The 13,142-nt window shown below is 36.0% G+C and overlaps 1 protein-coding gene and 1 long non-coding RNA gene across 8 annotated transcripts in view; one reads left to right on the forward strand and one right to left on the reverse strand.

Moving 5' to 3' along the window:
* LOC127833840 (uncharacterized) overlaps window positions 1-13,142 on the reverse strand; it is a 17,356-nt gene continuing 4,214 nt past the window's right edge. The window contains exons 1-8 of one of the 7 annotated variants that reach the window (XR_008027620.1): window positions 7,438-7,634; window positions 7,216-7,301; window positions 6,564-7,029; window positions 6,102-6,283; window positions 5,563-5,635; window positions 4,585-5,198; window positions 3,755-3,893; window positions 1-3,095 (exon numbers count right to left, since the gene is read on the reverse strand). Coding sequence is in view for 1 of the 7 variants with exons in the window: in XM_052359331.1 (XP_052215291.1) it covers window positions 7,716-7,889; window positions 12,720-12,791 (246 nt within the window). In the remaining 6 variants the exon portion in view is untranslated. Of the gene's footprint in view, window positions 3,096-3,754; window positions 3,894-4,584; window positions 5,199-5,562; window positions 5,636-6,101; window positions 6,284-6,330; window positions 7,030-7,215; window positions 7,635-7,659; window positions 7,890-12,719; window positions 12,792-13,142 lie in introns of those variants that run through there. The other 6 variants (XR_008027619.1, XR_008027622.1, XR_008027618.1 and 3 more) reach the window with 6 other exon arrangements.
* Window positions 6,403-7,434, forward strand: LOC127833855 (uncharacterized). Its single transcript, XR_008027651.1, has 3 exons — window positions 6,403-6,508; window positions 6,975-7,110; window positions 7,247-7,434. It is a non-coding gene; the product is annotated as an uncharacterized LOC127833855 (long non-coding RNA).

Below are 13,142 nucleotides of genomic sequence, written 5' to 3' on the forward strand. Positions count from 1 at the left end.
TAAACCTTTGTTTTTAATTAAATAACACACACACACGTCAATTTTCTACCTGCATTTCAAAGTTAGGATATACGCCGAATTTCTTTTTAAATGATATGTCTTGTTTATCGATATAGTCTGAATGTACTTTTAAGTTTTGTTATAGACGTTTATTAAGCTTAAATTCCTATGCAAACAACTACGTCATCCAATAAATGGTATTGGCTGTTTAAGAGAAAAGAAATTGCAAAACTAAAATATTTAGTATACTGTAACTTCTACGGACAAAACACTGGTTATAAAAATAGTGAACCAAAACAAACATGAGTAGTGGAAAGTGCTTTGTTTTTATCACAACAACCACAATGCGACAATTTGCACAATATTTAATTTAATAAGCCGGACAATATAAACACATCTCAATAAATTAAACAGACACCCGGTTACAGTTTAGAGAAACATTTACACTTTAACTATAAACATACCATTAACAATAATGTTACATATTGAATATATTTACAAAAGCAATTAAAATTCATTGGGGGCAGTTTCAATAGAGTTTATACAACCAATATCTACTAATGAAAAATGTTTACTTAAAGTAGATGAACAAATCAAGACGTGATTTAAACATTTCATCTTACAGTATCATATAGTCCAATACTTATATGCTTGTATGATAACATTTTTTGGGCTAAACATGCATACCAATTATTGCACATTTTGTATTTTGTTTTCTATGTATCAATTTGATATATCTAAAAATGAAACACAATGAACACATTTAAAGCTATCTTCAGTTGTTCAACAACAGAACAAACATGTTTTATGCATTCAATACAAATTCAAGATAAACAACCACACTGTTATGTAAATCTGGATTTAAGACATACATGTATGCTGCAATTTTAAATCGGAAGATTTACAGAAACTGGCCCCAGTGAATTCACTCCACTGACAGCTTATGTTGAACGGTCAACGTTACACAAACTGGAATAGGACTAGTACAATTACACAATTCTTTATCAGCAATACATCAAAACTATTCAAGTACTTTGCATACAAGTATACCATTATTATTGAAATATACACATTTCGTATAGAGGTATTTTTTGCAGAATATTCACTTATAATCGTCACAATTACAAAACTCAAAGCACTGAGTAGTCATGTAAATTTAAGGAATTTTAATAAAGGTCATTACTGATGCATTTTGTTATTACACATTGTGTTTGTGTAACAATAAGTACCACATTTTACCTTAACTATTACTTCACGAAACAAGCAAATAATTTGCAAATTGTTTATTCCACAAAATCCTTTTAGACTTTCACTTATTGCCGAGTATATATTGCGAAATAATTTGAAATTCTGTATGTATTTACTCGTTATATCGAGTTGTAAACACAATTATTATCTAACAAAAAAAGACATCTTAATTTGTATTGTTTAAGCAAATAATATTGCTCTGTTATATTACCAATAGAGGCAATTGCTATGCCTGACAATTGTTAACATATGACATCACTCTCCCTTATTTTGTAATTGACTCATTTCTAATTTCAAGGTACTATCGTTGTATTTAGTTAAATTTAAAGAAGAAATAAATTCATTTTAATAGTTGCTCAAATTCATTCGCTGAAAAGCATAGCATATAACAAGGTGTTTCTATTGCCGTAAATATCCTTTGCTCTTCAGAATATTTAATGCTGCATTATTAAACAGTTTTTATACATATATGTGCATTTACACAAGCAATGTTGTTTTATAACAATGGTGTGTACAAATAAATGTAAACAGTGAGTTTATCTTAAACAATTGCAACACTAAATGAATGATTTACATCGAAAATACAATCGCTTTGCAGTTGCTCTATGTATAAATGGCAAAATATACCTATAAACAGTTATCAAGAAATCTGGGTTAAATTACTCACTGATTTAAGAAGGTGCAATCTGGTTGTGTAAATCTACATATGCATATATAAAGCATTATAAACTTTAACATCCAAAATCGAATGTTAACACTTATGAGCATGTAAGTCTATGATCTTACTACACAAATTAACAAACATAAAAATGTGCCATTTTTCATAAAACTCATCTTTTTTTTTAAATATTGTTTTTAATTCTGAGTTTTATTAAAAGCTTTCCAAATAAAACAACAGTCATGCTTTAATTATTTAGCAAACCATAGCAATTGAAATCAACAAAGTACTGGTGGTAAACAAAGAATCAATTAATTTAAGTAGATTAAACACTTTTTCCCAAAATTAATTTATATTCCCTTGAAATAGTATGCTACTTAACAAGATTTTGGATCAAATACCGACCGAATGAGCAAATTGACAAGTATTGTGTTCAGAAAGATTGATATACAGAAAAGCTGAAGTTTCATAACTCTCAACCTCTTTGAAGAATTATTTTAATGAGCACATCTATATTACTGGTAAAACAGAAAACTGAAACATGGACAATACGCCAATATATTTTCAATTGTGTCCAAGTTACCATAAACTTTTAAACAGCTTTGACAATCTTAAAATAACTTTGTTATGATTGTATTTCCCTTAAATTTACCATATCCAGATCAAAATCTGAAGTGAAAGGTTCATGATACAGACACAGACATTGGATATACCTGCAATATGTGTGCTTCAAATTATACATTTTGTAACATACTATATTTAACTAAAACGTCCAACATAACATGACTGACAGCATTATAATTCCCATAAAACATAAACTATTGTTTTTCATTAAATACAACTTGGTTGGTCACAAGAAAATATAAAGTAAACTATTGTGTCTCTTTGAATACAACTTTGCTGGTCACATAACAAATGTGGCTGTTGATATGACTTTTTGGCATTTGAATTATCAATTGTTATTCTGACATTTCGACTTGAACAAGGTCATTTATTTTCCACCAGTCAAACAATTATAAGATGAAACCTGTCAGAGTACGTGCTCAACATACCACAAGGTATGTAGAGACTAGAACACCATAAACAGTATTTATCTCTGAGCTTCTTTTGTTTGACTGGGGTCAATATGGTAATAACTGCTGCAACAGGATGTGTTTCTGATTGGATGGTTTGATTTCGTCATTGGCGTCTGAAAAACAAGAAAAATGCATACGAGTAAATTTTGGTTTTTCATATTTTTTTTTATACCAATGACAAAAAGAACATGAACCGCACGGTCATAGAGTGTTACAACTTTTCTGATTTGAATCCACAGAGGAAATAATGGTCCTGAAACTATTGATGAAATAAGCATCGATAATACATATTAAAGGTGAAATATAACCTCTTTATCTACTAATACGTTGGGATTGGATTTAATAAAGATTCGTTTTTGGCATTGGAAAAGTAGTACCTAATGATTAATGAAAATAGGCAAGGGTTTACTAGCTGATGGCCTCTAAAACATTCATTGGGCAAGAGTTTTTCTAAGAAAACTCATATCTCTTTGGTGAAGTAGGAAAATGTTGGTGACCATTGTCACGGATGCACCCACATTTTTCTTGTGTCACAAAACTCGACTGACGCCAAACAAAAATGAACCAAAATACACAGCAAGGCAAGTTCATATGATGGTACATATGTTTGGTTTCATCACACAGGAAGCAATAATTTTCGAGGTTACAGTAGACAAAAAATACGAGAGTTGCAGCGAACGACATATGGACGGACAAGGGTAAATCTATATTTACCCACCTAACTCTTAAATTGGGGCCATGCAAAAAGCATGCGCATGACTCGTCAACTCACCGAAGGTTCCCTGTGTTCACAGACTGAGGGTCCTGCACCATAGAGATGATATAAACTGAAGACGATGACTGCAGCGGGTTCATGTTCTGTGTCTGCAAATGCTTCCGGAGCAGACTCTGCATTTTGCAATCAGGGTTTTCTGGAAAAAAAGTCAGTCATGTGTCAAACAAGACACATTTTTGAAGACAATGCTAGCTTGACTTTGACATTCTTCAAGACTCCCAGGAATGGTTCAACTTTTTCAACAGGTCACACTTGTGAGTCCCTTAATGAGTCATACACGTAAAATAATCAGGCTTATCTAAAGTCCACGATGTTCTAGAGTTGGAAGCCTCTTAAAACTTAACATACAGTCAATGCTATCAAGACTTAATATTATAAATTAGTATTTTATATGTTGGTAATGACCAAATCGTCTCCAAAGTATTTATATAAAAACAATTTACAAGTGGCGCAGACACAGGTTGAATATACTTTTTTGTGACAAAAGTTGTATACATAGTTGATGATTCACGAAATGCAACACAATTTGAGAAAGTTGATTGACAGAAGTTTGGGACAATCAAACAGAGGGGATAATTACTTGATAGTCAAGATGGTTGTGTCCGGGCTGAGTAATAGGCGTTATTTTGTATTAATACTCGCTCTATATCTCTACTCACTACAAAATGTTTTAGCGGGGACACAACATTACAGATCATGCTAAACAAGTTTGTAGAGAGTGAAGTCGAGATATATGTGTATATCAATACGAAACAAACGATCATCACTTTCTTACGGCATTTCAGAATTAATAAAAGTAATAATTAGTATAAAACAGCGAACCATACCAGTCTCGTCATGGACGTCGCCTTCTTGACTTGCATGTTATAACCCCCTCTGATCACTTCTTCTTTGCCATTGATGCCATATTGTGCAGTCATGTTGTTAACTGCAAATGGTTGAGAAATTTCAACGATAATGTTAAAAGATACATTCCTGTTCTGTAATAAATCCGTTTGCAGTAAAAACATAGTAAGCAATCTTTATAGAGACAAAGTTTTTCTTTCTGCATACATTTTGTTCACTGAGAAAGATTGAGCAATACTTAAAGGAAAATGTTCAAAGATGTTCTTGTAAATGCCTGTTTTGTAGTCATTTTGTTTATTGTTAATTTTACACATTTAAAGGGGAAAGTATGTAGATTTTCTTATGATGCCCTGTATTGCAGTCATTTCCTTTAAAGATACATTTGGAACAATATTAAATAACTTGGTCATCAAGTTGGTTAACAAGTCCCTTTATTATCTTAAATTTTCTTACTACCATGACCATATATGCTGATTTTAGCCTTTAAACCTATTGTGACCTTAAACCTGACTCCCACGTGAGTACAATAACCAGGTCAAGTTGGTAGCAGAAAAAATTATCGCTAGGCACCAAGTGGTTTTGGGTGATCCTCGACCTGTTTACGAGAAGAGAAATCATTGGGAAAATAAATCAAAGCGAAGTCTAAAACATCAATATGTTTAGATATATTTTGAAACACATATTGTTCAGATATATTTTGAAACAAACTTAATAAGTTCTTCATACATTTTTTGAAGAAAAATATAAAGAAATTTATGTTTTGATTTTTGGCATTAATAATTCTATTAGTTATCATGCATATGCATTTGTGGTGTTGATGTATTGTGCTATAAAACATTTCTATGTTAAACAGAAATCAAAAAATATTTTCAATAACTACATTAGTTTTTTTTTAAAACAATCCGCATTGAGCAAAAGACTGCGGCCCTTAGTACTCTTAAATGTTGAAGACAACTTACTTGACTGCTATTATTACTGCTTTGCTGGCGTGGCTTGGTCATTAGACTACTGTTAGACACTGAACAGGAACCGCTGAAAGAAAAATATATTCTGGTAAATGTGTCATAATAAAACATACTAATTCACAATGGTTCCTGCATTGACAATGTTTTATCTCAAGTGACTCTAGTGACTATGCTTCCTTTGTTTTAAACAAAGCTATTTACACAGTTCTGTGGTCAAAATTCCCATGTTTGGTGAGAGATACAGTGTCAGTACATTAATATTGTGCAAGAGAGTGACTTGGCCAATGATAAGTTAGAGCTTTGTCACAAAATGATTACCATACCCCAACCCGCACTTCATGGGGTTCACACAATTGAAGATATAATAAAATCCCTTGAGAAATGTAGATTTGGTTTGATACAAATATGTTTACATTTTATGCAGACAAAAAGCCCCTCTGACTGACCAACTTACAGACATTGACTCCAATAAACTACATGTATCTCCAAAACTTGGTGTGTGGGGTTAAATTATCATTAGTTGTTATCCCCACCTTTCAGGTTATGTTGATCTACTGTTGCTGTGAGATTGAGAAGTTCATGGTGCTTCATTATCCTGTCCCCCATGGCTGAGGCTGCTGCTAGAGCCCCTGTCCCCCATGGCTGAGGCTGCTGCTAGAGGTCATGTTGATCTACTGTTGCTGTGAGATTGAGAAGTTCATGGTGCTTCATAAACCTGTCCCCCACGGCTGAGGCTGCTGCTAGAGCCCAGATTGCTGTCCCCCACGGCTGAGGCTGCTGCTGGAGCCCCTGTCCCCCACAGCTGAGGCTGCTGCTAGAGCCCCTGTCCCCCATGGCTGAGGCTGCTGCTAGAGGTCATGTTGATCTACTGTTGCTGTGAGATTGAGAAGTTCAGGGTGCTTCATAAACCTGTCCCCCATGGCTGAGGCTGCTGCTGGAGGTCATGTTGATCTTCTGTTGCTGTGAGATTGAGAAGTTCAGCGTGCTTCATAAACCTGTCCCCCATGGCTGAGGCTGCTGCTAGAGCCCAGATTGCTTCATAAACCTGTCCCCCATGGCTGAGGCTGCTGCTGGAGGTCATGTTGATCTACTGTTGCTGTGAGATTGAGAAGTGCAGGGTGCTTTATAAACCTGTCCCCCACGGCTGAGGCTGCTGCTAGAGCCCAGATTGCTTCATAAACCTGTCCCCCACGGCTGAGGCTGCTGCTAGAGGTCATGTTGATCAACTGTTGCTGTGAGATTGAGAAGTTCATGGTGCTTCATAAACCTGTCCCCCACGGCTGAGGCTGCTGCTAGAGCCCAGATTGCTGTTCCCCACGGCTGAGGCTGCTGCTGGAGCCCCTGTCCCCCACAGCTGAGGCTGCTGCTAGAGCCCCTGTCCCCCATGGCTGAGGCTGCTGCTAGAGGTCATGTTGATCTACTGTTGCTGTGAGATTGAGAAGTTCAGGGTGCTTCATAAACCTGTCCCCCATGGCTGAGGCTGCTGCTAGAGCCCAGATTGCTTCATAAACCTGTCCCCCATGGCTGAGGCTGCTGCTGGAGGTCATGTTGATCTACTGTTGCTTCGAGATTGTGAAGTTCAGGGTGCTTCATAAACCTGTCCCCCATGGCTAAGGCTGCTGCTAGAGCCCAGATTGCTTCATAAACCTGTCCGCCATGGCTGAGGCTGCTGCTGGAGGTCATGTTGATCTACTGTTGCTGTGAGATTGAGAAGTTCAGGGTGCTTCATAAACCTGTCCCCCATGGCTGAGGCTGTTGCTGGAGGTCATGTTGATCTACTGTTGCTGTGAGATTGAGAAGTTCAGCGTGCTTCATAAACCTGTCCCCCATGGCTGAGGCTGCTGCTAGAGCCCAGATTGCTTCATAAACCTGTCCCCCATGGCTGAGGCTGCTGCTGGAGGTCATGTTGATCTACTGTTGCTGTGAGATTGAGAAGTGCAGGGTGCTTCATAAACCTGTCCCCCATTGAGAAGTTCAGGGTGCTTAATAAATCTGTCCCCCACAGCTGAGGCTGCTGCTGGAGCCCTGCTTCATAAACCTGCCCCCCCCCATGGCTTAGGCTGCTGCTAGAGCCCAGATTGCTTCATAAACCTGTCCCCCACGGCTGAGGTTGCTGCTAGAGCTGTCCCCCACGGCTGAGGCTGCTGCTAAAGCCCAGACTGTCCCCCACGGCTGAGGCTGCTGCTGGAGCCCAAATTGGCACCGATTAGATATTTGGCTAGGAATTCCATTCTCTGAAGGGACACATATGGCACAGTTGCACTGTTCATTAGCTCGGCGAGGTTTTCAGAGAAAGGTGCCTTGTTCATTGACATGTTGTCCTGTGAAATAAAATATCAACAAATGTAACTTCAGTTGCATCAGCAGGAGATCATTCTATTTGTCACATCTACACAGTTTTCAGACAGTTCATTCACCGAATAAACAAGAATGCCAACAATACACCCGCTAACAAGACTGGGTTATATTGATTGTGAGTGAAATGGCGGACACGTTTAATTTGGTCATTTTTTCTTCATTAAACAAAAACATATGTTGGAGGTGCTACATGAGATCTGGTTGGTTACTAAATTTGGTCTAGATATTATGATCAAAAACATATTTCATGATGATCAGATGTTTTGAAATAGAGAGCAGACGCAATAGTGTGTGCAAACCTCTCGACAGCGCACTTACAGCTGCCATAGTCTTAAGTTTGGCGTAAAACAATAATGTGCTATGGCAACAAGGGAATGGAACAATAACAAGGCATAAACATTGATCAGTTAATTTGTAGATATAGTGGGCTCATCAAGTTATGAAAAGGTCACATGGACAGCATATCAATGTTATAATTATAACAATTCACAAAATTGTGTCTCACTCTGTGAAAATGGTTAAATGTATGTGTTTAAAGTATCGTCTCAAATAGGCCTGTGAAGTCCTTGCAGGCTAATCGCTGACGGCACTCCGCCTAAACTAGATTTTTTCCAAGAAGAGACTTTCTTTATACAAACATAAGAGCTGTGATTTAAACATCTCTTTCTTTCTCCCTCCAACTGACATATATCTTTGAACATAGAATGAAAACATAACATGCATTTTAGTCTGAATTTAAATGCGATACACATGTAAGTATTTTAAGTACACTGAACAAAAAAAAAACAATATTCCTTAAATGTAGTGATTTTCTTTAAATACAATCTATAAGTTCTTTAATTGAAACAATGCAAAATATCGTTCTTTGAAAAATATCTGCATCCTGCTTATTGTAACAAAAGGGTCAGTCAGGATGGCCCTGAAGACTTACCTTAGTTCGACTTAAAACTTTGGTAGAAGACTTGCCCTTTTTTACCTCACTTAAGCGAGTTTCGAAAATGGCATTGATTATAAGATGATATTGTCAAGATAAACATTATACCCCAGTTTAAACATGACTGAGTCATAAATGTGGCTTCTAGAGTGGTCTAAGACCTAGTTTATGGAAAGATGTGACCAAATTTCAAAATTTGTCTAGACAAAATAAAAAAAGATGAAGTTTTATCAAGATTGAGTCGTCAATGCAACCTCTAGAGCGGTAACATGATATTTAGAACATTTTACCTAGTTACCCAGTTTTTGAACGCACATGATGTGATTTCAATATCCAGCATTCAAGATCAACATTCTGACCAAGTTTGATTGATTTTGAGTGGGAAGAAAGATTGTACCTCATGACCTAGTTTTTGGGTACATGTGACATAGATTCAAATTCAGACTTGAAAATTGAAAGATAAGCATTTTGACCAAGTTTCATCAAATTGAGTCATAAATGTGTCCTCTGGAGTGGTAAGAAGGCTTTTCTAACTGTTGACCTAAATTCCAAATTGGCTTAGACATTGTCAAGATAAGCATTTTGACCAAGTTTCATCAAATTGAATCATAAATGTGTCCTCTTGAGTGGTAAGAAGGCTTTTCTAACTGTTGACCTAAATTCCAAATTGGCTTAGACATTGTCAAGATTAGCATTTTTTTATCGAGATTGAGTCATACATGTTGCCCCTATAGTGACATGGGGTTTTGAAAGATTTGATCCGGTGACATGGTTTCCTAGTTTTTGGCCAAGTTTCATGAAGATCGGATCAACAAATAAGGCATCTAGAGTGTTAACGAGCCAAAAGTTGACCACACGCACACAGCACATTGATTGACATAGGGTTATCACAATTTCTTACCAGAGCATTTTCTGCTCAAGTAAGCTTGAAAAAGATCTTTAAATGTGTAAATATGTACCACATATCACTAACAATTCTTCTGGGGGCTATAGCCATAAGGCACATTCCTGATGTAGTCAATACAACGCTTCTTATACTACTACTATAATTTGCATATAATTACAAACACAATCACAGTATTGGTGATTAAAATTGCTATCCAGATCTCCGCAAATATAACACCCATCTAACACAAAGGCACAAACAACATTGACCCCTTTGATACAGAAATGGCAGTTTCATTACGATCATTACATTTAATATAGAACGTGATTTTGGTAAAGAGTTAAAAAGTCAGTTTGGTTGGTACCTACAGATAATTTGCATGCTATTGACGTGTTTGAAATAAAGCTCTGGATGTTCAATATAACCCATAATAATAGGGTTGAGCGTGAAGCTGTCTATCTTATTATAATTTGTATCGAAGATGCACTAGTTTCACTTTTAACCCTTAAATTAGTAAGATATTCGTGTCAATTTATTGAAGAGCAGAAAACCCAGTTTTGTGTGCATTTTGGTTTTACCAATTTGTTAAAGCTTGATTGCATCAAAAATCTCAGGCTTATAAAAGCCGCATTTAGGGAAAATTTGGCTTAATGCATGTGCATAGGCACAGGCTAATCAGGGAAATTTTTTCGACCAAGACAGGATTTTCATTCAGAAGAGACTACCTTGGCATTTTAAGACAGGACATTGTGTTAGGTGCTCACAACTGTGCCACAGTTATCCCTTTTCCAATGATAAGGGAACTTACTTCAGTTTTATTTTTTTATTTTAATATTTTGGGCTGTTGTTCGGTTTCATTCCAAATGTAACAAAATATCCATTTTTCCAAAATGACAGATTGAAATTAACAAGTGAAGGTTTCCAAAACAAAGAAAAATATATGCCATTTTCAGTTCAAGTTAAACCATAGTAAATGTAATATTGAACAAACTTTTATCCTCAATATTAAAGTATTTGTTAGCAAAAACAACCACAACACCTATTTCTCAATTTTGCTTAAAACAAGCAAATTTGTTGAATTGATATCCCCCATCAAATAAATTTTGTTTATGGATGGGTGTAGAACAAAAAGAAAAGGTATAAATGAATTGTTGTGCCTTTTGTCAATTATTGTTTTTAACTCATTTGTACCTGTGATGGGTTTGCAGACAATTAAATGCAGATAGCATATTTTTCATGAATCAATTTACTATGGAAAGTTATTACAGAATTTGTTTAATGCATAGTAAAGGAATGACTAAATAATGAATAATTCATCAAGTTTGTGACCATTGACCTCAATGTATGACCTTGACCTTAACACCTAAGATTATGGGTGTTGAATGTGAAGCAACCCAGATGATTGAGAACAACATGGCAAGTTTTATGGCTCTGGCTCATGTGTTAATGGAGATAAAGCTCTAAGCTTATATTAAAAAGCATTTTTTTCAAGATACAAAGGGCCATAACTCCATTATTAACAGATGTTGTACAATGCCATTTGGCGTGCATCATCATCTTATCCATATATATACTCATACCAAGTTTCAATGAAATCCACCAAAGCACTTCCAAGATATGGCTCCGGACATAAAAGTGCCGGCCGGACAGATAGACGGACGGACTGACACCGCCAAAACAATATCCCTTCGCCTATGGCGGGGGATAATAACAACACAGTTTTTTTGGCGTAGCTGTTTAAAGCCACTTTTGAACTTACCTGACCTGACCGCGGCTAGACACAAATGAATACACGTCATTTATTCTATTGGCTGATTTTAACATACAACCAAAACATTGAAAACATGTCCACGTCTTTTTAACACTGTTTTACTGCGTGTTCAGCATGAAACAACTGTATCTCTAATGAAAAGGCTTGATAGATAGAAAAGTTTTACACTCAACTCTTGACATCAATACGGTTTGTGCATGCACCTTTTATTTCCAGAGGATTGTCAGCGCCATAGCATTTGTTTTTAAAGGCTGCGTTCTCATATTTAGTTATTACTACCGTATTGCATTCTGTGATCACATATATTTTAGATCATATAAATATTGTTGTTCCATATCCTGATATTTGCTTTGACCAAAATATGTTAAATTGTTTTCGAAACATCGAAAATAATATGTAAAAGTATAAAGCTTTAAACAAACCATCGTTCCGGCATTATAAAACGTGACCTCACTTTAACGCATTGCATTCCATCTCACAAGGTATAAAGTTCAGTTCGCGGTCAGTACAAGACTCATTATATAAACTCTATCGCGTTAACCCGGTGAACATGACCGGAAATATCTTCATTGCAGATATTCGGCGATATAATTATGGTATGTTAATAAAGGATTGTTTTTCAATAGTTCCATGATATGTACTAGCTTTGATTAATTTAATAAGAATTATTCCACCATAGCAACCAATTTACTAAGCATGAGCCCAATGATTCACGATACTATTAACAATCAAATCAAATAACTGTGTCCGAAAAACCACTACAACAATACCTGTCTGTTCGAAGAACGCGTGTATTAATATTTCAAATATGTACGGTTTGGCCATATACTCGTATATAATCATTTAATTTATATTCTTCTTGTATATTTTTGTTCTTTATCAATAGAATCGAGAGCGTTTATATAAGCCTAAGGCTTTCGATGCAATCAAGCTAAAATTAATAGGTTTAAACTATAGATATATGGTCAACAATATCTAATAATGCGAAGTAAGCCACAAAATCTGGCGCAAGGTTATTGATTTGCATGTGATGCTGCTATAGAACTGCGTAGAAAAAGGAATTTGCTGTCTCATTAATATAACTCTTTATCTTTCATCAACCACAAACACAATCAACGCCGTATATCTTTTTGAAAGATATTTCTTGTTCGAAATACAAAGAGTCCAAGCCCCATTCTAAAAGTGGTGAAACAAACTATTACTGTTGAGATGTAGTGGCTGGGTGCAGTTGAGAAGCATGGTTTCCTGGGCCTGAACTTGTGAGGATATGGACCCTATAAACATAAAGAAATATCTTAACAAATCCCAACAAGATGCGTTTATGAAACACAATGTCCCCGTATATGACGTTTGACCTTGAAGGATGACCTTGACCTTTCACCACTCAAAATGTGCAGCTCCATGAGATACAAACGCATTTCAAATATAAAATTGCTAGCTTCAATATTGCAGAAGTGACATTACATGAGCAATTTCGACCCATATATTTGACCTTGAAGGATGACCTTGACCTTTCACCACTCAAAATGTGCAGCTCCATGAGATACACATGCATGCCAAATATCAAGTTGCCATATTCAATATTGCAAAAGTATTCATAAAATGAGCGATTTTGGCCACATATA

Source organism: Dreissena polymorpha, chromosome 6 (assembly GCF_020536995.1).
Source record: "Dreissena polymorpha isolate Duluth1 chromosome 6, UMN_Dpol_1.0, whole genome shotgun sequence".
In the NCBI taxonomy this organism is placed as follows: domain Eukaryota; kingdom Metazoa; phylum Mollusca; class Bivalvia; order Myida; family Dreissenidae; genus Dreissena; species Dreissena polymorpha.